Here is a 25,362-nt window from a genome sequence, read left to right as displayed (position 1 = left end):
ATATAATGCAGTTCGAAAAAATCTCTTCTTCGTCTACTATCTCAGTTACTCGCTCGTTGCGAAGATTTTTTACTAATCGTTAGTCAGAGAAGGCGCGCAAGCCGGTTTAATGACAAAGTTGCGCAAAAAAAACCCATTTGTAATCTGTAAAACCAATTTACTGCAGGAAGTAAAAAAAATAAAATAAACATGTTATTTGCCGCCTTAGGGTCGGTCCGTATAGTGAGAAACTGCGACCTTGGGCTTGAAAATGCTGCCCTCGACTTGCGACCTCAGGCAGCATTTTCAAGACCTCGGTCACAGTTTTTCAATACACAGACCTCCCAGTCGGTAAATAACATATATTCATTGCCTCCGGGATGTTGAATTTGTCCTGCATTTGCTCAAGCTTGCGACTGATATTAATCATACTAAGCAGAAAGCCAATATTTATGTTAAGTACCATCTGGCGAGTGTTTGGCGTCATGTGTTGGATATAAGCAGAATTTTTGTTAGTTCACAGACGTATTTGTTTTCGTCGAGTAATTGAAATACCCAGAAATAGGAAGAATGGGTTTTTTTTTGAGCAAAATTTAGCTCTCGGCTTACGTGTAAACAAGCTTTGTGTTGTTTTGTTGGTATTCAGTGGCAATATTGGTAAAGTTGTGTTATGCGGCCGAATTAAATTACTCATGTAGCTTCCTATTGTTGCAGGATGACGAGGGAGGTTGACACTACTGCCACCTGTACGCCCGAGGGTTAAGACCGAACGCATATATTCGACTTATGGTTTATTAATTTCACGAAATGCATTTCCTACAGTGGTCTCTTTGAAGAGGGAAACTCTTGAAAATGTATAAATGCCCGGCCCAGAGCACATCCACTATTCTCCTAGTCATTATTGCATTCTCTACTTTTGTTCTGACAGCAGCTGCTACCGGTAAGGAACAAAAGTGACTTGATAACGTTATTTGCTTTGTCAAGAGCCTATGGACGCCTGACTTTATTAATTTCTTTGTTTTGTTTTGTTTTGTTTTGTTTTTTTTCTCCAAATGGAGTTTGCAATCATTTGTACAGCCTCCTCTCACAATGAGACGTATCTTAATAGTTTGAAACAAAAAAAAAGCACCTTGGGACACAAAGGCTTTTTCCAGCTTTTACCAATTGTTTTTCATCATCTTGTTCATCCAAGATACATTCAGCAAATGAATTCATCTTTTGCTGTACTACAGAGAAACAAAACTCCAGTCCTGAGCTAAAATCAGGGACAATGATATGTTGAATGATTTTGCCGATTTTCGAAAATATCGCGAGACACAGTGAGTCAAAAACGTTTTTATTTGGTGAGAGCGTTTCTGGCTTTCTTTTTCAGGCACCGTAGTTCCACCTCATTACGGCGGACTTTGCATGGCGGTTAAACTGTCATACAAACCTTTGTGTGGCAGAAAAATGCCAGAAACGTCGCTTTTTAAAAACATTTTAACCTCCGACAAGTCTCGTGCAGAACAAGTTTTACTTTATTCATTTTAATTTTGTTTCTTCTGAACACAGATGGTGATCTCGTAATAGCATATAACGGGAAAAATGTGAGCATTAAGGCGATTTTACAGCGATTAAACATCACTGGAACGTTCTATTTTGGTGCTTTTTGTCCGAGAGATGAACATTCGTGCAAGAAAAGATGTATTCATGGCGCTCCCGCTGACCCAGCAGAGCGCGGAAGGAAGTTACCTTGTTACTGTGACAGCTATTGCCTAGATGTAGGAGATTGTTGTTACGATTTCCTCTCCAGGTAACGAGCATGCAATTAACTCCTGTGAGTGAAGATAAATAAAACAAGTATGACTAATCAGTTTTGCCAATTTGTGAACCAAATCCTGCGCTGTGATTGGTTATAAGAGCGGCCAAGATGGCGCTATCCCGGCCGCTGAGGATTATGCGCTGTGTCCCGCAAAAAAAGAATCCTTATAATAAATCCTTTATTGACCAAGCTTGTTTGGTCAAAATGTCTTGATACTAGCCTCGTCCTTTCTGTCCATGTTTATGGACCTCGACTCGATTTTCGTCGGTAAACGCGCAGAAAATTTACTTGGACAATCATTCCAACCATCTTACTAAACAAGCTTGCTCAATAACCCAAGTATACGACAAGGACGGCAATATAAATGAAGACAGAATAACAATAACGTCAAGGGCAACAGCCACAGAAAACCTTATTGACGTAAAACAGCAGCAGCAGAAACAAAACCTATCCCTGCAATCTCTTGAGCTGGTAGACGAGAGAACACCAATATAAATTTTTAAAAAAATAGATTTACTGAGACAAAGAACTGTTCAAGCTCGATGCGGTCTAAAGATCTGGAGACACTTTATTGTATTAAGACAGCAAGTAAAACTGACAACAACAGCAACAGTAATCCAGTGTTCAAATGGCTGTAGCAGATTTCAGTTTAATTCCTGTTTTGCTGTTGTTGTTGATGTTGCTGATGTTGTTGCTTGTTGTTTTTGTTGATGTTCATTTATTGCTCCTTATAAACTAGTTGCAGTCATGTGCAACCGAGGCATGACGACCAATGTGGACAATGGGAATGTGTGAATATGAAGAACTCAGACAGTCATGGTAATGTGATGAAAACCACATGTCCACAAACTACCGTTCAACCAGCGATTCAAACCTTATGCGAGACTGTAGATAACACAGACTTCCTACGGAGAATGCCTGTTGTAGATGAAATAGCAGGTATTGTTTACAGGAATGTGTTCTGTGCCAGGTGTAATGCCGTAATAAACGTATCTTACTGGCGAATGACCGCAGACTGTGGACCTATTCCAGCCTCAGCTCTTCCTCAAGACAACGCATTGTTATTGGCTTTTATAAGAGAAAACTGCACGGTTAAGTACCAGCCTACAGATAAACAGCGAAAATACCTCAAAAATTGTCTTGTGACCAAAAGCAATTGCTCCTCGAAACAAATAGTTGAAAAAGAACCAGTGTTGCAAGATCTCTGTTCACACTACGCTTTCCCTGTTTGTGGAAATTCACACCGTAAAAACCTCCACTGTGCATTGTGCAATGGAGACGACATAACTCAGGTAAACTGTGGATGCCTGGCGCCAGTTACAAGCGATCCTCCAACTCAAGCCACGACTCTTAAGTCAACAACTCTACAACATCAAACGAATCCACGGTCAACATCTTCAACGCAGACCACGACAAGTGATCTGACAACGCTTACCACGGGACCCGAATCAACAACTCTACTGTATACCATGACATCTGGAACAACACCTCCACCGTTTACTACGGGACCGTGGTCAACACCTCCACCACGTACCACAATACCTTGGACCACACCTCCCATGCTCATGACGACGCTTATGACGTCTGCAATGACGACAACTGATTTTCCACGTGAACCAGTTCCTCCTCCACTGAACATTCTGTTTGACTTTTCCTCCAATCAAATTAGCATTAAAGGCAAAACAACTCAAACTAAAGTTGTGGCACAAAAGACTTGTCAAGAAGGGTTTGTTTATGATCCTTTCGTTCAAAACTGCAGAGAGGCTTTCCACAAAGTGATTGCAAACCCCAACATCTCAATCAATTCAACCAATTCAACCAATTCAACGAGTGATGTCGAAATAATGCTGAACTGTTCCGGCATACAGCTTAATTCTTCAGACACAGTTTTGCTTCCAAATGGAACTTTGTGGGTTCCTTTACACTCCACGGGATATAACCGCACTGATTATTTCATGAATGGCTCCTTTGTATTTTTGTGCACAAACTTTGCAAGTAACTACTCAAAGAGAGAAACAATTGCAAGGTGGTCCTATGTGGTATCTCCATTACAGATTATTACCTACGCCGGTTGCTCAGTTTCGGTTCTATCGCTGCTTATTTTACTCGTCGTTTACTGCGTATTTAAGGAGTTGAAGACTCTGCCAGGGAAAAATCTGATAAACCTGTCTTTTGCAATGATATTTTATCACATATTCCTGTTTGTCGCAGGATTAAGAAACATCCAAGCTCTCTGCACTGGAATCGCTATTCTTCTTCATTACTTTTTGTTATGTTCATTTGCATGGATGAGTGTGATGGCATTTGATGTGGCAAAAACATTTGTATTTCACGGTAAGAAGTGCTCTCATTTATCGTTTAGGTCTTGATCAAAAGCAGTGAGCATCACGTGACATAATATAGCGCTAAACATATCAGCCTTTCTAAGTAAAATGACTAAAGGAGTCGTTGAATTAAAGTGTACATTCACCCTCTCTCCACTCCCACTCTTTTTTGCCATGAGACCTCTCACCCAGACATTAAAAATATTAATGGTTTATGAAACAATTTATCAGTGTTAATTCTGAAGACAATGTAGAAAGCGTTATCTACACATAATATGCTTTTGTGACTGGTCAGAGAGAAAAAAATAGACCAAGTCGCCGATCCCTTTCGTCAAACACGAAAAACAATAAACAATGCTTTACTATGATTTCAGATAATGCCGCACGTTCCCAACCAGCTAGGAACAGTAGGAGGACTCTCTTTAAATACTGTGTGTGTGCCTGGGGTTTACCTGCAGTTGTTGTGGTCACGTGTTTTGCGTTGGATTACACGGATACTGTTGGCATAGGCTACGGTATGCCAGAAAGTTGCTGTGTGGCATTTTTTTTTTCCTGTTACATAAGATATATTATCGCGCAAATAAGATTTTTCTTGTGTTCGAGAGAGACTGGATACGTTTGTTTACTGCATTGGTATGACTGGGCTAAGGATTTAACACGTGTGTATTTTTCATAATGTAATACTTGACATTCCAGGTTTCCGGGGGGTCGCGAGATCAACACCCATCAGAGACTCGTCAGAGGCAAGCTGAACGCCTGTTTGAAAATAATTATACGAGCTGTTGGTTGCCAAGCTAATGCAAATTCATATGTGTTATTTGTTTGTTTGGTTTTGAGTTTAAATTTTAGCTTAATGCCTCCCCCCCCCCCCCCCCCACCCCCAATTAAACATGCCGAGATTAGCGACATTGTAAGATTTTGATACGTTTTCTTTGGCAGGACACAGTGGATTTTGCTGGATCAAAAATGGTACTACGTTGCTAGCTGTTGTTGGTGTCCCCGTTGCAATGGCTATTGTATTTAATTTCGCAGCTTTAACTTGGACAGTCATTTCTATTTACAAAGTGCGCAAGGTAAGATCATTTGATTTATTGGCTGGGAAGCATTTTACCAAGTAGCCTGTACAGCTATACAGTTGAAGCAATTCCAATATTCATTAAGATGCGTGCCCAGCTAATTATCATTCTACCGATGGGACCTTGATCCTTATTTAATTAGGATGTTTTGCGACTGTTCTTCAAAACCACTTTATAAGGAAATAGCAGCAGTATCATGTACGGTGTATAATGTATCTCCTGTCTGAGAAAGATAACAACTGATACCTAATGTCTTTCGGGGATGGGATGGGATGAGATGAGATGAGATAAGATAAAATAAGATAAAACCTTTATTTATCGAGGGTTAACACATAATAGGGGGCATTCACTGATAAAGTCAATTTGTTGTGGAGGCTGCTGCTCTCTTAGTAATGCAATTCATCATGACGGATTCCTGCCCAATATTTTTTTTTTTTTTTTTGTATTTTCGAGTACCAGTCGCTTGATGCCAGATTATTAATATATTACCAAAAATCACTAGATTCTTATGCCAACCATTTGTTGTACTGTATTCATGCAGGTCACTAGTAAATTGTCCGACCAGGGAAGTCACTCAAGTCTCGCTCTGCTGTGCATCAAGCTGACTGGCGTCCTTGGTCTTACATGGGTGTTTGGATTTCTCAGTTCCATCGTAAAAACTGACGCTACAGCATATCTTTTTGTGGTGGTTAACAGCTTACAAGGTGAGGTGTCAAAAAGGAACAAATCTTCTGCCTTAGAGATGACTGAGGCAGTTCGTAATTCAACGCATCATCTCACTGACGTCTCGACTTGTTTAGTTACAGTACAATGAATCTGTAATACATGTACAATTTGAATATGGGCTTAGAATTACATTTTTAGTCTCAGGTTTGATTGCACGGAAAATAACGCCTTTCCTTTTCTTTCAACTTTATTTTCCATTTTTTTTTTCCTTTTAAAGTGAATATATGAAAGATCATATATTTGACCTATTGTTTGCTTGTTTCTTTGTTGCCAGAGGGATAGTATAATATCAATACAGGTACTTAAAATCTGGTTGTTGATGGCCAGGGATATATAAATGACAAGATGATGACCCTTTTTCTTTATTTCTTTTTTTCACAGGATTTTTTATTTTCCTGACGTTTGTTGCAAAGAAGAGAACTGTAACTTTGCTGAGAGGCGCGAAAAAGAAATATCATGAAGGAGGTCACAGTACCTACAGTATCAACACATTTGACACAAAGTTGTAAAATGCTCTGCTCTGCCTGTTCTTTCTAAATATCTGGAAGTATCAAATAACAAAGACATAAAAATTAAGGTTTCGCTCTTTTCTCAATACAAACTCAAGTCAATACAAATTCATACCCTAGAGGTTGTTCAACGGAGGGGTGAGTTTAATAGGTAGCTCTCAACTTACTCTACAAAATAGATTACTTTTTTGGGTATGGCTTTTGAAGCCGTCATTATGTCCCTTATATTTGATCTCGTTACATTCTCAGGAAGAGAGAAAATTATGTAAAATTGGTAGAAAATATTGATTTAAAATGGTAACAGAGCCTCCCCCCCCTCCCCCCCCCCCCAAAATAGAATTTTGACAACAAATGACAAATTTGGCTTGACCATCTGTCAAAATGCAATTGCTATGTTAACATAAATCGACGTTAAGATTCAGTTGACCCGTCAAACTTTTCAAAAGGAATGAATGAACGGTTGCTTGAAATTTCATATCTACAGAGCACATCTCCTATTTAAATTTTCCAGAGCTTCTGGGAAGAGTTAAGGTAACCACCCCTTTCCTTGAACGTTTGAGGGTAAAAAGCCGCGTCCCACAAGTCATTGAAACGAAAAAAAAATTCGTTGACATCCTTCTCCTATCAGTATCGAAGACTGTGATTATTATAAAAAGAGTTATAAAAGTATGTAAAATCTTACTACGTCAGGTTTCCTCATTGTGGACGAACACTGTCAAGTAACCTGACCGTTTTAAGCGAATTAACGTCTTATTTGTCAAATACATACTCATTATGTAGTATATATTTGCATCGCCGGTCTGTCTACGTTGCTTTTTCTAATCATATCGCTATTCTTTGTATTAGTTGTTAATTTCGGTAAGACGGGGATTCTTCATGGATCGTACCCTGTAGGTGCAAAAGTACATCTTGCAAAGTGATCTCATGTCATTATCTATACGCTGATCTGATAATAATAAAAAAAAAATTATCGGAAACAACTGTGTTTGTATTCTTTTTTTCTGTGTTCATTTTATTGGGCAGCAATAATGACAATGTTGTAGCGAGGGAATATTTTCTTGTAACTATAATTTCTCACCTCCCTCTGTGAAAAGCAAACGTACCTTTGAGTCCGCTTTTTATTTGTTTGTTTTTGTTATTGTTGTTGTTGTTTTGCGTAGACATTTCAGTCATTCTGATTCTAATTGTTGATCTCAGATCCAAATGACTAGCAACCGTCGTCCAAACTATTATAACTGCACCACAATTCTCCGGGAACGCCATATGGTAACGTCACGCTGTAGTTAATGGTTGTTTTAAAGGATCGATAGTGAGCTTGACGTCCTAGCCATAAAATACAAGGAAGGAAGGGAGGGTGGCTACAACTGCAATCTGCACGGTCGTAGACAATAGCGAGAGACAAACTTTTCTGGTGGGTAACACTGTTAGGATGAGGGAGCCTGCTGCAGTATTGATTTCAAGATCGGAACACATGGGAAGGGATTTCTTACAAATCTGAAATGTAGTGGACAACAGGGCACGTCCTTTTTCAGTGTTTCATCGTAGGCGCTTTTTCTGTTGGAGCTGGAACGTACAAACGGGCAGTGAAAGATGTAACTGCTGCCGATCTTGGCTTAACAACGCTTTAACTTTGCTTCAAAGCTGTTTTCTGTATGTTGTAACTATTCTTTTTGTTAGAACGCCAAATGCAAAACAATTAAGGCAACAAGAACGGCAAACAAGCTAAAAACAATGTAAAAAGACGAATATTAATTTATTAGTTTGGTTTGCAAACACTACCACAGGGAAGAATATCATGTAAATTTTGTGGCAAAACGTTATTATTATTTACAAAATTAACTTTAACACCCTAAAATTTCAGCATGAATTGTCTCAATAAACCGTCTGCAAATAAGGACAAACCGTTCTCGCCACATCTAGTTTGGAGTGCTTGTGACTGGGACCTGGGAATTCGTTCGTTATAGCTCCCCGAGTACCTGAGACCAATTAGAGCAAATTAAGACGCGATAACTCGTATTGTTGTATAGCAGGGAGTTTAGTTGAATTACTCCTTTAAAAAGACTTGCGAAAGCAAAATTCGAACGTTCCATATGTTCGAAATTCTAAATTAATAAATTTTCGACGTTTTCAGTTCTTAGGCAGGCGTTGTGAACTAGGAAAAAAATCACTCGCTATCGATCCTTCCTTGAATTTATTTGTCAAGTTCTTTTAAAACCGAATATCCTAGCATCCCACATCACCACAAATATAATACGCAACTTAAATCAAACAACCGCCTTCTTCGGTGTCGCCAGTTAAAAGGGCTCCGGAGATTTTAAGACTGTCTTGATCTTTGTTGTATCGTAAGGTGAATAGTCCCTGCCTCATTGCTATTCAGGCAACTCCTGCCCGACTATATAACGAAACACTAATTACTGATCCCTTGGGGAACAGTCAGTTTTGTATTTCCTCGGGTCTCGATGTTTCCCACTTCGTTTATCCTCTTGAAAACTATACACGTTTGTAGACATTGAAACTCCTGTTAATCTTTTCATAAAATGGATTTTTTTCCACGTACAAATTTAGATGTTATGTGCATGCTAATCACTTCTCACTGTTATACGTACGAGGGTGGTATTCAATTGACATATTCCATTTCTTCCCATAATTGATTTGGGACTAAAATAGAAATTACTCTTAGAAATTTTGAAATTAAACCTAATTTTAATAAAACGTTCTTAAGACACATGTTTAGAAGGTCCTCGCTCACGTCTGGCTTTAGGGAATTTTCTCCATTTTATTAACTTTCCCTCCAAATTATTTCGGCTTAACCACCAGACAAGATTGTTTAACCAGCTACAACGGGACAAGAACGTAACAGATATAATTTTACCCCCGTCTCAAGTACTTTAAATAATAATTTGTATCCTTCTTCGCCGATAGTTTACTTTATTACCTGCTGGTTTTAAAATATATTACCCATGCATTCTGATATCGAAATTAAATGTTTAAATTTACTCAATTATTTTTTTCAGCCCCTGCGATACCAAGCGATAACAAAATTAAATAACATCCGCTCAAATCAACAGTTGTAATGACATAGGCCTTTAGGTGCTCAACGTTCGTTAAATTGTTCTTCTTCTGTTAAAGACCGGTCATCCGTTTACATTTTCGTGTCAACGAGGTAAGTATCACTTATATGGTTAAACAATGTATCCTATTCGATGCATTTGTATTACCATGCCACCCTGGTGAATAATCAGTGCACTAACGTTTTCATTCATGTCGATGCACATGATTGAATTCCTAATCTGATCTTTTCTAAAACAGCATTCAGAACGTATCCGTAAATCCCATGGCCAGCACCTTGCCTTGACGCCTTTTTCACAAAGATTCGAGAAATATATTACTTAATGTCATAATAGCAGTTATTTTTTTTTTCCCTTTTAGATCCAATGTGTTTGGGCGGCAAAAACTGTATTACCAGGTGGTATTCGGTAGCACTTTTCTATCGATTTGGCAGTATGCTGTAATTGAAAAACAACAACAACAAAAACAAATCCTGCTCTTAAAAAGATGAATGTGGAATTAAAGGAAAAGAAAAACACTTAAAGAAACAAAATTGATGGTTCCTTGAACAGACCTGGGTTTATTCGAACGTTATATTATTATGGTGGTTGTCTAATGACAAGTAACTAAATTAAGTGAAAGATTGCGTGAACTATTGAATTTATCTGACACTTTTTGAACTTGATTTAGGTTAAGTTCTTTCGTTCCCACAGATCATCAGTTCTTTCGTTCTCAAGGATCTTCTAACAAGGTAGTTTCGTTTCAAAAACCAAAAATATGATTAGCAATTATTTTCGTCGGAATTTGTCGATATGAGTCGAAGACAAATATACAATATACAAATATATACAAAAGAAACACACTTAAAGAAACAAAAATGATGGTTCCTTGAACAGGTTTGTTCGAACGTTATATTATATGGTGGTTGTCTAATTACAAGTAACTAAATTAAGTGAAAAGTTGCGTGAACTATTGAATTTATCCGACACTTTTTGAACTTGATTTAGGTTAAGTTCTTTCGCTCCTAGGGGTCATCAGTTCTTTCGTTCTCAAGGTTCTTGTAAAAAGGTAGTATCATTTACAAACAAAAAACAAAAAACAAATCTAATTGGCAATTACTCTCGTCGGAACTTACCGATATGAGTCGAAGACAAATAAACAATATTATTGCGAATTGGATAGTTATTTTGTTTTCCATCTGCTTGAGCTTACTTAAGCTGATATCCTTTGAATATGGCACCATTTGCAATAAGCAAGATTTATAACTTCAACTTCGTATGTTGGGTTTAAGAAGATTTTCTTTTTAGCTCACGGACGTTAATCAGTCAAACAACCAGATATAAATTATCTGCGGTTTCTTTTGAACAAAGATAATTGCAGAGCGTTCTCAAGTAGATCCGCAATCTTGCATATGGTTTTAGCGGCTTTTCCGACCAAATAATAAGAGGTAACACAAATTGATTTTTTCAAAAACATCAATCCGAAATGAAGATCAAAACCACCAATTTGATCTAAGCCAACATGTCAAAATGTGGTGTGATGTGATGTTAAATGACGTTCACAGACAGACGATGCACTAAAATTGCTGCGATGGATTAATGAATAGTCATTTTAAACTAACAGAAAATCTTCACACAGTGGCCGGGTGGGGAAGGCTAGAGACATTCACTCCCGTTTGTACGCTTAAGGTTAGAACCGAGCATTTACTTTCAACAGATGTATATCTATATTGCAGTGCAATGGTCTGTTAGGAGAGACTCTTGAACATGTACAGATACTCGACCCAACAACCCTCCATTATCCTCCTGGTCATTTATGCGTTTTTGACGTTTGTATCGGAAGTAGCTGCTGATGGTAAGGAAAAAGTGATGTTTTCTTTTTTTTCAGTTTGGCAAGGTTGCTTATCTTCTTTATATCTTTTGAGATTTTGTAATTTTTTTGTTCCAATTAATGTAGTTTGTAATCAAATGTAAAGACACTCGATAGAAGAACCATTGAAGTTATTGTTAATTTCCCTAAAGCTGGTTGTCATTGTTTTCATCTAAAATGTTGTGAACATGCACCAGTCTTTTAAAACAAGAATAAAAGCAAAAAACAAAAACAAACAAACACCAAAAACATATTGTCGCAGGCTAATATCCCTAGCAATAATATGTTGACTGAGTTCTGAGACAGCTAAGGGATGCTATGAGAGGGTTTCTATACCTTTCCGTGTATTTTCCACTGCAACGATCAATCCTGATGATCTGTATTTTATTGCGATGTAGTGCACTTATTAGCATAATAAGCAAACGCATAACGATGGTCATTTGCATGGAATGTTAACAAAAATTTTGCAGTTAAACGGTAGAAAACCTTTTACAGTGTTACTTGTCACTTTTCTTAATACAGGTGATGATCTCATAATAGCATATAACGGGAACAACGTGAGCACTAGAGCGATTTTACAGCAATTAAACATCACTGGCAACTTTCATTTTGGGGCTTTTTGTCCCAGAGATGAACACGCGTGCAAGACGAGATGTATTCACGGGGCTGCTGCTGACCCAGCAGAGCGCAAAAAGAAATCACCTTGTTATTGTGACAGTCATTGCTTAGACGTAGGCGACTGTTGTTACGATTTCTTCTCCAGGTAAACAGGCATGCAATTAATATAAATTGAGTAAGTGAGAAAGAATACGATAAGAACATTTATTATATAGTTTTGTCAATTGGGCTCACAGTGATTGGTGATTAAGAAGCCAGATTTATTGCAGAGTATAAAAACAGAGACATTTCGACAAAAAGAAGTTGACAACAAATACGATCAAGAACAACAATTACAGCAGCGACATCAACAACGACGATGACAGCGACCGCCACGGTAAAAAAAAGAAAAAAAGATTAAAAAACAACAACAACAACAACAAAAATTTTAAAAAAGCGCAAAACAAAAAATAGCAATAACAAAAATAAATACACACACACACACACACCACCACCACCACAATGACAACAACACTCACAACAGTGGCACAAGCTCATTTATCCTATCTTTATTTTACGATGGTGCAATATATAAAAGACTGGATGTCATTTAAAAACAACAATAGCAGATAAATATCTACCCAGCAGAATAACCGGTGTAGCTTGCAGGTTGATTATTCTTATTTCTTTTTTTTTTTTTTTTTTTTTCTTTTACACAAGCTGCAGTCAAGTGCAACCGAGCCATTACAACCAACGTGGACAATGGGAATGTATTAACCTGAAGAACTCAGGCAGTCATGGAAATCTGATGAGAACCAAATGTCTGCAAGGCATTGTTGAACCAGAGATTCAAACCTTATGCGAGACGAATGATAAGAAAGACTTCCTGAGGAGCATGCCTGTTGTAGATGAACTGGCAGGTGTAGTTTACAGGAACGTATTTTGTGCTGAGTACAATGCCGTACAAAATGTATCTTACTGGCGAATGACCGCAGACTGTGGACAAATTCCAACCTCAGCTCTTCCTAAAGATAACGCATTGTTGTTGGCTTTTATAGGAGAAAACTGCACGGTTAAGTTTCAGCCCACAGATAAACAGCGAAAACACCTCAAAAATTGCATTGCTACCGAGAGCAATTGCTCTTCAAAACAAATTGTTAACAAGGAGCCAGTTGTACAAGAACTTTGCTCATACTACGCTTTACCAGTTTGTGGAGATGCAGGCCGCAAAAATCCTCATTGTGCATTGTGCAATGGAGAAGACATAACTCAGGTAAACTGCATATGCTTTCCTCCAGTAGAGGTCACGACTCCTAAGTCTACAACACTACCACGTACTACGGCAGGTGAGCCGACAACGCCAAGTACGACGGATAAGTCAACAACTCCAACGCATACCTCCACTCCCGAGGGAACATCATTTGCACCGGATACCACTGCATCCCCTAGGTCAGCGCCTCCACCGCAAAACACGACACCTGGGACAGCTAATTCGCCGCATTCCTTGTCATCTGGGACAACATCATCACCGATGACGACAAGATCTCGGTCAACAATGCCACCACCTCCCACAGGTCATTGGTTTCCTTCATGGCGGCCTATTACGACGATCCCACCTTTTACATTGGAACCTCCTCCTCCTCCACTAAACATTTTGTTTGACTTTTCCTCCAATGAAATAAGCATTCAAGGCAAAACAACTCAAACTCAAGTTCTGACAAAAAATACTTGCCAGAAAGGATTTGTTTATGATCCTTTTATTCAAAAGTGCAGAGAAGCTTTCCGCAAAGTGATTGTGAATAGCAACACCTCGATCAATTCAATCAATTCAACCAGCGATGTCGTAATAACGCTGAACTGTTCTAGCATACAGCTTAATTCTTCAGACACTGTTTTGCTTCCAAATGGAACTTTGTGGGTTCCTTTATACGCCAGAGGATATAACCGCACTGATTATTTCTTGAATGGCTCCAATGTACTTTTGTGCACAGACTTTGCAAGTAACTACTCAAAGAAAGAAACAATTTCAAAGTGGTCCTATGTTGTATCTCCATTACAGATTCTAACCTACGCCGGTTGCTCAGTTTCGGTTCTCTCGCTGCTTATTTTAATCGTCGTTTACTCCGTATTCAAGGAGTTGAGGACTCTGCCTGGAAAAAACCTGACAAATATGTCTTTTGCAATGATATTTTATCACATATCCCTGTTTGTCGCAGGATTAAGAAACATTCAAGCTCTCTGCACTGGAATCGCTATTCTTCTTCATTACTTTCTTTAATGTTCATTTGCATGGATGAGTGTGATGGCATTTGATGTAGCAAAAACATTTGTATTTCACGGTAAGAAATAAATATGTGCTAAATATGTAAGTCTCTTAAAAAAATGTATACGGTTGTCTTAATGAGAAACATATGTTCGCTGATTGCTTTTCTCAGAGACTAAAAACCAATCTATCTTTACTGTGATTTTAGATAATTACGCACGTTCCCAGCCAGCTAAGAATAGGAGGAACACTCTTCTTAAATATTGTTTGTGCGCCTGGGGTTTACCGGCAGTTGTCATTGCCACTTGTTTTGCCTTGGATTACATGGATACTGTTACCATAGGCTACGGTAAGATACTTTATCGTTCAAATTAAATTGCCCCATATAAGAGAGTATTTTACTCCGGGTGTCTGAGAGGTCAGGAGCTCAACTCCCGACGGGGACTTCACAGTACAGTGGCAAACAAAATGCAGTTATTTTTAACATTAATGTATGAGTTATTTCTGCGGAGCATGCAGGACTAAGATTAAAGCAAACCTGATCAGATGAAATATCATCTTCTTGAAAGGTTTTATTAATTCCTAGTTTTTATAGGGGAAGTTCTGGTATCCAGACTAATAGTGTTCTTTGTAATAACGTGATATTACTTGCCTGCCTAACGCCATATCTATGTGTTTTATTAATTTGTTTGTTTCGTTGTTGTTGTTGTTGTTTTCTTTTCTTTCTTTCTTTCTTTTTTTTTTTTGTATGTTTTATATTTCTAGTGAGTGACCTCCTACCAGTTAACCATAGTAACACTACGCTTCGAAGTTGTTTGCTTTACTGTGCTTTATCATTGTTTGTGTCGTTTGAAAATTTAAAGTTATTGTCACTCGGTTAAACATACCGATAGTATGATCGCAAGATTGTAGGATTTTAGTACGTATTTTTTTTGGCAGGTCATGGTGGATTTTGTTGGATCAAAAATGGTACTACGTTACTAGCAGTTGTTGGTGTCCCTGTTGCGTTGGTAATTGTGTTCAATTTTGTAGCTTTAACTTGGACAGTTATTTCCATTCACAAAGTGCGCAAGGTAAGATCATTTCATTCAACATGAGATAAAGGTGGTAATTAGGAAGTACGCATTCTATCTTAAGCTACTTATATTTACGGAGTTGCAGTCTTAACAGGCGCGCACCGATGGCTCTCTGCTGCTCTGATGACCTTTAAACTTAGCCCGGATTTGATTAGGATAGGTTTTTTTACAATTTCACCAAACCATTTTGTAACACCAAGTTAGCGCTAAAGTGTAATTTAATTCCATTTCTAGGGGGAATACTTAATTGATATTATCCTGGTGTGTGATTGTGTTATATCCTCTAGCATGAATCGGGATTCGGATTATAGCATCTACCCTCGTGATGTCTTTTAATAGATGTTACATTGCTCGCTCTCAGCCAGCCATCGACACAAACATGTATAAGTTATATATATAATTCGCCATATTAGATTCCCAGATTTGTATCCGGTGTTATTCCAATTTTCCGACCACCATCCCTAGCTGACCTTTTTACAAGACCTTCTTCATCCCTCCCCCCCACCCCCCCTCTCCCTCCCCCCTCTGTGTCACCCTACATCATCCACTGGGTCTCTAACTAAGCATCCTGATAAGGTATTAGACCAACCGTCTGTTGCACTGTACTCATGCAGGTCACTAAAAAATTGTCCGACCAGGGAAGTCAGTCAAGTCTCGCTCTGCTGTGCATCAAGCTGACCTGTGTCCTTGGCCTTACATGGGTGTTTGGATTTCTCAGTTCCATCGTTAAAACAGATGCAACGGCGTATATTTTTGTGGTTGTTAACAGCTTACAAGGTAGGTTAATACAAGGAAAAACCACTCTGAATTTGGAGACGACTGTAGCACTTCTAAATTTAGCACATCATCACATTAACGTCTCTAGCATGTTCCCATTCACGTGTCAATGATGGCTGTGGATGAGTAATTGACAACATGTTCTGTTCTGCTTTTCCGCAGGATTTTTTATTTTCCTGACGTTTGTTGCAAAGGAGAGAACTGTAGCTTTGCTGAGAGGTGCCAAAGAGAAAAATCATGAGAGTGGTCACAATACCACCACGTTTGACACAAAGTTGTGACATGCTTTGCCCTGCTAAGGCTACATGTATCGAAGTACATACAAAAGGTATTAAGTAAATGGTAAAAAAAGTATTTAGCATCAATCAGAGCTAAGCGCTGCTATCGAAACGACACAATAATAGTCTTTCTTTGCAGTCAGCACAAATGAAGATAATCCTTGGTTAGTTTGGCTTCTTCTAATACTTAACTGGGTAATTTTGGGTTGAATTTGACGAGGACAAGGTATTTTGTTTAAAATAACACGAATACATGTAATATCCTACCTCATCCTCACGACACTCTACGAGCGACGAGTGAATTGCCGGACGCTGGCGACACATTTTGGCGCCAAATTGTAAGCTTAAAGACACAAACTTGTTTCTTATTTTTCATTGTTTTTTTTTTATTATTTTTTTAACTTTTTTAATTTTTATTCTTTTATTTTTTCAGTCTGAGATGGTATTTAGAATTATAAAGGCCTTTTCTGCCGTCTTCAATGAGAAAAGCTACCCGACCACATTGCGTTTCTTGATAACATGCTAAATCCTGATTGGTTGATTCAAATTTTAGGCGCATCGGCCGTATGCAAGACTAGGAGGAGTGCGAGCACCCAGTACCCCTCCCAACTCTTCCTTAAAAGAATGAAAGCCCTTATTCCTCATGTCATTGAACAAAATCGTTGATGCAACTACCTCTCACTGTCCGGGACTTCAATTGTTATAGAGCCGTTGATGTCGGCAATCTCAGTCTGTTAATAATCCTGCGTAGACGTCGACGATACACGTGTAGTAGTTAACATGCTTTTAGACGTGTCAATGAACTTTTTCTTTTCTTAACAGAACATTAATATCGATAGATCATAACAGTTTAGTCAAGATACCAAAGTGGATTTAGCATGATACTTTGTTATCATTATCTCCAGTCCGCGCAGATCTGGCAATACAAGATAAATTATTGGATACATTTGTTTGCGTTTTCGTGTTCAATTTTATTGGCCAGTAATCCTAGTAGTGCTGCATAGAGGAACATTTTGTTTTTGTACCGTAACTTCCACTTTGCGCTAGTCCATATTTTATTTACCGTTACTCTTTGAAGGGTAAACGTTTGACTTCGCTTAACTTTGTTTATTCCTGCAATCACATCACTGTTTAGTTCAATCTGATTCTGATTCTTGAACCTAGATCCAGCTGACGAGCAATATCGCCACCGATACAATAACTGCGCAGCAGACGTTCTCAGACATTATTCCACCAAATAAACCACAATTTTCCCGGGGCGCCTTTGGCAGGTCATTTTGTTGATCGGTTGTTAATGATTGATTTGAAGGATCGATATCGAGCTTGAAATCCCGTTGAATACCGCTGGTTATTGACTCAGGATCAGTTGATAAGGCGATTGATTCCTTTATGACATCTGAGGCGCTTTCGTGCAATTTGCGCCGCTCTGAAATCTGTTGAACAGTAGAAATTGACCTTAGTCGGCTTTCAATTCAAAATTAATCATAACGGTGATTAAATTTATCCTCAGTTGGACAAAGTGAATGTTACAGTGCGGTAGCCAATCATTTACTGGATATTTTTGCTTCTAATCATTCGTAGTAAGCTTTGTCATGTAATTTTGCAACTTCGCTAATTCCCAAATAACCCTCTTTACTAGAAACGAGGTTTCGATATACTTGAACAGTGGTCTATGAGATTTCACTAACTTGCAGGTAGTACATCTTATTTCGGAAAAAAAGACAATACGTTTAGGGAAGAAAAGATCAAGAGGATCTTTTCGTGATGTAGGCAAATCAATGGAAAACATATATTTAACAAATAAAAAAGCCTAAGCCGTGTATTACACTGTGGTAAAACATAAAACATGACGGGCATTTCAGAACACTCGAGTGTTCTCAAATGTCAGGAGCTAGTGTTGTATCACAGTGCAATACACGGTTTAGGCTTCTTCATTTGCTTTATGATATAGAGGTAATGTGGCGAAAAACATTAAAATACGCTTTTTTATGTTTTATAGTCTAATAGAACATAGATTTTCGACCAAACAGAGCGCGCGCAAGGTCCTTTTATATTATTAAAGAAAAAAAAAAACTTTCAAAAGTGGAAAGAAAGAGCCATATACTAGACATCAAATGCAAACAATTTGTACCAGTGGCAGCTGCAAAGATTCCTCAAGCATCTTCCTCAGCCGTCTACATTTTACACAATCATCTTCAACTAGCTGTGTTTCACTGTCGTTTACATTTGCTTGATCTTCGGTAAAGTGCATTGTTAACTGTAGTTCTAGCCATGCTGCCTTATTCCTCAAGCGCTGAAAATTAATTATAAGAATTATATTCAGTCCTAGTGCTAAGAGTATATTTAGAGGAATAAGAACTAGCTGCTCGTCTTTGCAGCATTACTTGCAAAAAATTTGGACGTTTAAATTTCGGATACTTTGCTGAAACATGGCTAGCCCTATCATGTACATTGGCCTTGAACGCATGTGATGGCGTCGCCCAAAGAAGTACGTACTTAATATATTGATATTGTACAGTAAACTTTTGAATTTTAAAAGTTTTAGGCGGCTCTTCTTTCGGACACTTTTTTTGTCCGAAATTAAAATCGTTCGAAAGTTTTTTGCAAGTAACGTATGACATTGATATCATTAATGGTAGTCAAATATATTGAGTCTTACACCCAATAAATAGATTTTGTAACGTTTCGCTAATTACACTGGAGTATGTTCACTACGTATGGTTCGTGTTAACCGTAGAAGTATTTTAGGCGTGAATCCCTAAGGGGCTAGTAGGCTATTTAAGAATTTGTAAGTTATGCAAGAGCCACTCGAAGGCATCTCTTTCAACTTTGCTTTTGTTGTTATGTCGTCGGATACTGAACGAGCGAGCGTTCCCGCTTCGATCGCGCAATCCTTCACTGAGGGAGATCCTGTTCATAAGACTGCTTCACGAACATTGTTTCCTCGTCTTTTGGACGTTACGTTTGATCAGAGGTTCGCTGCATTCAAACGCGATCTCGACGAGAAACAAGCCGCCACTCAGTCTCAACTGTAGAAGCTAAAAACGGTATCCAAGGCTTCGAGTTCTTTTAACTCTAAAGTACAATACGAGTCTACTGGCAACTTTCTGCTTGATGCAACAGACGGTACCATCAAGACCATCTCAAAAGGAAACCTTTCAGCAGCCAAGTTATTTCGTTCCGTGGACAAGAACCTCGCTGTTTGGGCAGCAGTGCAAGTACGAGTCGGACGAACTCGCCGAAGATTCAGAGGAAGAGAAAAGATTCTGATCAGCCGAAAGACGAGCGCTAGCTAAGATCCGGGAGAAAAAGCGGAAAAATGCGTCTAGCTGGCCAACTCTACAGCTACCCGCTCTACATCCAGTGATGCTCCATCTACTCATGGTTTGTCCACTGGCAATTATTTTTCTTCTAATCAGCCTTTTTGTTTTTTCCGCATGCAGTCCTTTCGTGGACGTCAGCCTCAACTGGCAGACAAGTGTTTCAGCTGCGGCCAAAGAAGTTTCTGAGCAAATCCATCTTCCTGCCCAAGCCGTTTTAAAGGGGCCGCTGCAGCCCCTCCAATCAGAAAAAATACATACTTATGGCAAATACCAAGCTGCATTGAAGAGAATGGGATAAGATGAGTATATAATTTATTCAACATAATCAAATGATTGGGAGACTTTGACCCAGTTGAACTTATTGATAATTTTGTTGAACCATGTGATTCAAGGTTTTTTAGAAGTCTTGGAAAGACAATTTACTCTAAGGGGCTGAAAAATTTCTGTAGCTGTTCATTTATCGTTCGCGTAAATTTTGGATATGTCAACTGCGTCCATTACTTTTGACTTTGTCATGACAACCACAAACTTCGTATAGGTTTGGACGAAAATCAACTTTTTCGACATACTTGTGTATTTTTTTTTTTCTCAGCTTTGTTCATCATTTTGCTGAATTTTACCAAATTGTACATTTCATAAGCATTCTGGCTTCATAAGCATTCTAGAGTATTTTTTGACTTTTTAAGAAAATAGTAAAATCAAAGATGACGGATCCAAGATGGCGGGTCAAATGACGTCATGCTACTTCACAGCCAAAAATTATGTCATTATTTTATAGAGCAAGCTTAGGGTTTTCTATTTAATGAATGTAAATATATTTTCTGTGCCTTAATAGAACGAAAACCCAAGGAGGGGGTTTCATCCCCCTTGTACCACGATGGGGGCATCAGTCCGAGGGTTAACGATTGTATTAGCCCTGATGACTGAATGAATGAATAAAAGACTGATTATCAGGACGGAACGCATTATATTTAAGTTAAAGGCAACCTTAAGGTTAATGTAGAGTTTTGAAATCATATAAGTGCTTCTTGCTTTATTCGCGATACTATTTTTGTTGGGTATCAGATTCTCTTTATTTGCATTCTACCCACAGCTCAGTTTTCTAATAATCGTTCAGCCATCCAGTCCAGTATAATGATTTGTCGAGCAGGCTATTTCTGATCTTCTGGCCACAGGTTCAGTGGTCGAGTGCGCGTGTGCTCCTGCGGTGGTTAACCCGTTGTCGCTTTCCATACAGTTAGAGTTCTGGAAGAATAATGTTTCTTATCTCAATTCCAGTGTTTTGCGGACGTTGCTCGCAGACTATCTCGTATTGTATACTCGAATGTTAGCGCTATTGGATTGGCTGCTTTCATTGCCATTGGTAACATGCCTGTTTTCGCGCAAAAACTGAGATTCTATGTAGACGAATACCAGATCGAGTACCACGTGGAGAGAACTCCACTGTGTTCGTTTTGCTTTGAAAAGTTTGCACATCTTCTCTCAGGGTGCTCTGTTAAGTGGTTTACAGACAACCAAGCTGTACCTTTGATCGTCGATTCTGGTAGTATGAAACTGTGTTCGCTTCAACTCGCCGGTGATATATTTGACACCGCCAAGAAAGTAATATCAAAATCGAGGCTGAGTTGATACCTCGTTCAGCTGATTACTTATGCAAGATCGTCGATTGATGACTGGTCAGTTAAAGATAGCTATTTTCATGAAGTAACGTCTTATTGGGGTCCCTGTTCAATTGACTACTTTCCCAGTTTTAAAAAAAAAGAAAAGAAATTCAAGTTTTCCCAGTTTTTTTTTTCGAATATTCCCTAGCATTTAGTTGGGTAGGAGAAACCTGTTGGCTGGTGCCACCTGTTTCGTTAGTTAAAAATGTCATCCGCCACATATGTTTTTGTCAATAGAACTGGTTACTCTTTATTGGCCTTTCAGCTCCCTTTTGGCCTTTTTTGGTGGATCGTAGATAGGGTTTCAGATCTTTTGTTATTGATTTTCTCTTCGTTGAGAACGGTAAAGATGTTTATCTCCATGGGGCAAATAACAGTTCCCTTTTGGCTCGGAGAATTTTAGTTGCTTGTCGGGGCTGTAAAGTACAGTATCAAGTAGAACTTGTCTATGGAGAAGTCATGCCGCGCGGCCACGATTGCGCTGTTTTAGGCCGTTGGGCCATGTCATCTTTGTGCGGGACTGCCCGTTTATCATGTGTTGATCTTAGGTGATTGCACTGTTTTAGGCCATTGGGCCATGTCATCTTTGTGCGGGACTGCCCGTTTATCATGTGTTGATCTTAGGTGATTGCACTGTTTTAGGCCATTGGGCCATGTCATTTTTGTACGGGACTGCCCGTTTATCACGTGTTGATCTTAGGTGATTGCACTGTTTTAGGCCGTTGGACCATGTCATCTTTGTACGGGACTGCCCGTTTATCACGTGTTGATCTTAGGTGATTACACTGTTTAAGGCCGTTGAGCCATGCCGTTTTTGTGCAGGACTGCCAGTATATAGTGTGCTGAATGCAAGATTTAGGCCTCTGGGCCTTCCTTATGTTCTGATCTGCGTGTTGTTGCTTTTTTGTTTTTTCTAATTGTTCTCACATTTCTTTTGTTATCTTTCAAGTCTACAAAGTGGATGTGTTTTTACTTCAAAGGTTGCCCACTCAAGAGATCCAGACGGCTTCGCAAGTCAATGGAAGGTCTTCCCTTGCGTTCCTCTAAAGCAAAGGCCCCTTCAACAAGAGAGCGTTATTCAAGTGACTTTCAAACATTTAGAGAATGGTCTTCGCGCTTTGAGGAAGTCGCTTGTTTGCCGTCTGATGAGACGTCATTTGCTCCTTATTTGGAGCATTTTGCTGCAGCAGAGTTCCCTCTACTCCACACTTGAGTCTGTCTGTTATGGCATAAATTGGGCACACCATCGGTATGGTTTTCCGATTTGTGATTTGACTTGTGATAGAAGTGTTCTCGAGGCGGCTAAAATTGAGCTTGCAAAACCTGTTTCCATAAAAAGGGAGGCGCTGTTACTCCCGAGATGATTTTGAGGATGTATAATAGGTTTGCGCACCCCAAGGCTAATCCCTCTAATCATCGCTTAGCTGCAATTTGCGTGACTGCCTAATCGGCTTTTCTCCGCGTCAACGAGTTAGCTAGCCTGCGTTGTTGTGACGTTAGTTTTTGCGATGCATTTGTCAGAATTTATACATGTGAGAGCAAAACAGATGTTTATTATATGTAATTTTTAGTTTTAATTTTATGAATTTATTTTCTTCAAAGATAGAGCATATTTTGTTCTCAAAAAAATTCGTAGTAAAATAAAGTTTTAGACTTGGCATGCGTTTGCGGAACTAGGATATCTTATACACTTGTTTGATCTACATAGCTTAAGAACAGGGACCGCTAAGGAGCAGGCATCAGTAATCTACACTCTTTATGTCACGGCAGATGGGAGACTGATCGAGCCGAGGACGGCTAGCTACGGCTATATTACGAGAAGTTAGAATCTTTACTCTCAGTTTCTTGAAGTTTGCACACTTAGATTCCTTTGTTCTCTTTCTTTATTTTCGAAAGCGGGCATCAATAAACGAGATGCCCGCCCCTGATGCTGTGTTTGTGTTTATTAAGATTAGTTACGAAATATTTTATAATCGTTTCAGGGTGATTAGAGTATAAATATATTTTGTAACGTTTCGCTAATTACACTGGAGTATGTTCACTATGTATGGTTCGTGTTAACCGTAGAAGTATTTTAGGCGTGAATCCCTAAGGGGCTAGTAGGCTATTTAAGAATTTGTAAGTTATACAAGAGCCACTCGAAGGCATCTCTTTCAACTTTGCTTTTTAATTTTCTGTTTATTCACTGCTGTATTTTCTTTATGATGATGTAACGCTCGCTGTATCCTGCATCAATAAACGAGATGCCCGCCCCTGATGCTGTGTTTGTGTTTATTAAGATTAGTTACAAAATATTTTATAATCGTTTCAGGGTGATTAGAGTATAACTAGATTTAACTGCGCACCGTTATGCCTTATTCATTACACAATGTTCTTAATACACACTTTCTATTGCATCTAAAGTTTATAATAAAGTCTGATAGTATATAATGGTCTTATGTTATTTGTTTCTGAAGTGTAAAATAGAGTTAACATTTAATGATTCTAGCCACCTAATGCAATTATCTCTCCCCAGATCGAGGTAAAGGTAAATCTCAAAGGCATATAAGCTGCTATTTATTTAATTTTAACGATATTCATACATGTTGAGGAAATTCTTGCTATCACCCATCTAAAGATAAATATCTTGTATCAGTAGAATTAAAGTAGCTCACGAATGCCACATGCTAAGCTATCTTTTTCTATCAGCCATCATAGTTCACCACTAATTTTCTCCGATTCTTTTTGGTTTAAATTGGTCACGTGATGTAATGGTGTTCATCGGCGGAGAGACATTATCTACCCTCATTGTCTGTGTGAGGAAAATACCCAGATGGATAGTACGCGTCCATGAATTTTTGTTTCTGTGAATGTTACAAGCGGGCTTATAGAATAATCATAATAATAATCATCATAATCATCATCATCATCATCATCATCATCATCATCATCATAATAGCATCTTGTCTATTTTCGCGGGGAAACTCAGTATCAGCCAATAATTCCTCGACTGAAACCCCTTTCTTGTTTAGTTATTACTCACCACTTTACTTTGCCTCTAGTAAATAGAACATAGTAAAACAGCAATACATTCGATTCTGTGTAATCTTAACTGACTTTTTTTCCAATTCATCGAATAAAATAAGATGCATATAAATATGTTACCTCGATAGCTCTGTCTTTAGCCTTCAATCGCTTTCTCATAGCTTGGTATCCTACTTGCTTCTTCACAAGGACGTTCATACCTCAATCGGATTAGGTTTGCGGTGTCTCATACCACGTTGGGCAGGCGCAGTTTACGAAGTCTCCGACAAAGTCGTGATACCTTTTGTGGTCAATGTTTGGGTTATTAATCAAAATGAAACATCAAGCAAAGTCAAACCAAATAAACCATCACTCAATACCACCATCTATCAATTATCGCTCAACTGGTCAAAAAGCCTGCTTGGACTGCTCATTACCAATTATCTGTTTGATGACGTAAGTCGCGCCGGATTCTGACGGATTAAATTTCGGGAGAAAATTGGTAACGCGAGCGCGCGAGACACATATGTGACTGATTATCAATAAGTGCGCATTGATATTTTGAACAAACTCACCAAGGGGAAAAAAGATTCGTTCTCGATACTGAGAATGGGTGATTTAGCGAGTAATGACTGAGGGATGCATATCTTTTACTCTCGTGTTCCAATTATAAGAAAGATATATATTCTGACTATAAAAAAATGTGACACTGGTTAAAGGTATTAAAAATCTTAAAAACCCAGCGCTTCAGCTATTAACATAAGCCGTCTTAACGGGTAATCATTACCCCTGAAGACGGCTTATGTTAATAGGGGTGATCGTTACCCCATTTTCTCAAACAGTGTAAAATTTTTATACCATTATTAAACCACCTGGTTGCAAATCAGTTTTTAAGACACACATATTCTGCCCACAGAATTTATCATTATTAATTTTCACCACGAGCTACTTTCCTTCCAAAGCGCGAAGAGCAACTCCCCCCTCCCCCCCCCCCGCTCGAGCTTTTTCAATTCCCCAGCAGTTAATACTTTTGCTTTCGATCTGAACGAGCT

General features: G+C 38.7%; 2 protein-coding genes and 1 pseudogene across 2 annotated transcripts; 2 read left to right on the top strand and 1 right to left on the bottom strand.

The window, feature by feature from the left end:
• The first annotated feature begins 151 nt into the window (after positions 1–151).
• LOC145482784 (uncharacterized) lies at positions 152–6,741 on the top strand. The gene is made up of 7 exons (XM_081461418.1): positions 152–919; positions 1,531–1,771; positions 2,520–4,114; positions 4,479–4,619; positions 5,044–5,177; positions 5,722–5,884; positions 6,288–6,741. Exons 1-7 carry the CDS (start codon positions 832–834, stop codon positions 6,413–6,415), a joined length of 2,490 nt encoding a protein of 829 aa, XP_081317544.1. The 5' UTR covers positions 152–831; the 3' UTR covers positions 6,416–6,741.
• A 4,488-nt stretch (positions 6,742–11,229) lies between these two features.
• LOC145482461 (uncharacterized) lies at positions 11,230–16,326 on the top strand (annotated as a pseudogene).
• Positions 16,327–17,247: 921 nt separating this feature from the next.
• On the bottom strand, positions 17,248–24,529 carry LOC145482460 (uncharacterized). Its single transcript, XM_081461069.1, has 4 exons — positions 24,452–24,529; positions 18,455–18,616; positions 18,230–18,261; positions 17,248–17,787 (listed from the first exon to the last, which is right to left on the bottom strand). The coding sequence occupies exons 1-4, from the start codon at positions 24,527–24,529 to the stop codon at positions 17,484–17,486; spliced, it is 576 nt and encodes a 191-aa protein (XP_081317195.1). The 3' UTR covers positions 17,248–17,483.
• Between the last annotated feature and the right edge of the window lie 833 nt (positions 24,530–25,362).

The sequence above is a fragment of the Orbicella franksi genome, chromosome 3 (genome assembly GCF_964199315.1).
Source record: "Orbicella franksi chromosome 3, jaOrbFran1.1, whole genome shotgun sequence".
NCBI lineage: Eukaryota > Metazoa > Cnidaria > Anthozoa > Scleractinia > Merulinidae > Orbicella > Orbicella franksi.
This window is presented reverse-complemented; position numbering and strand designations above follow the sequence as displayed.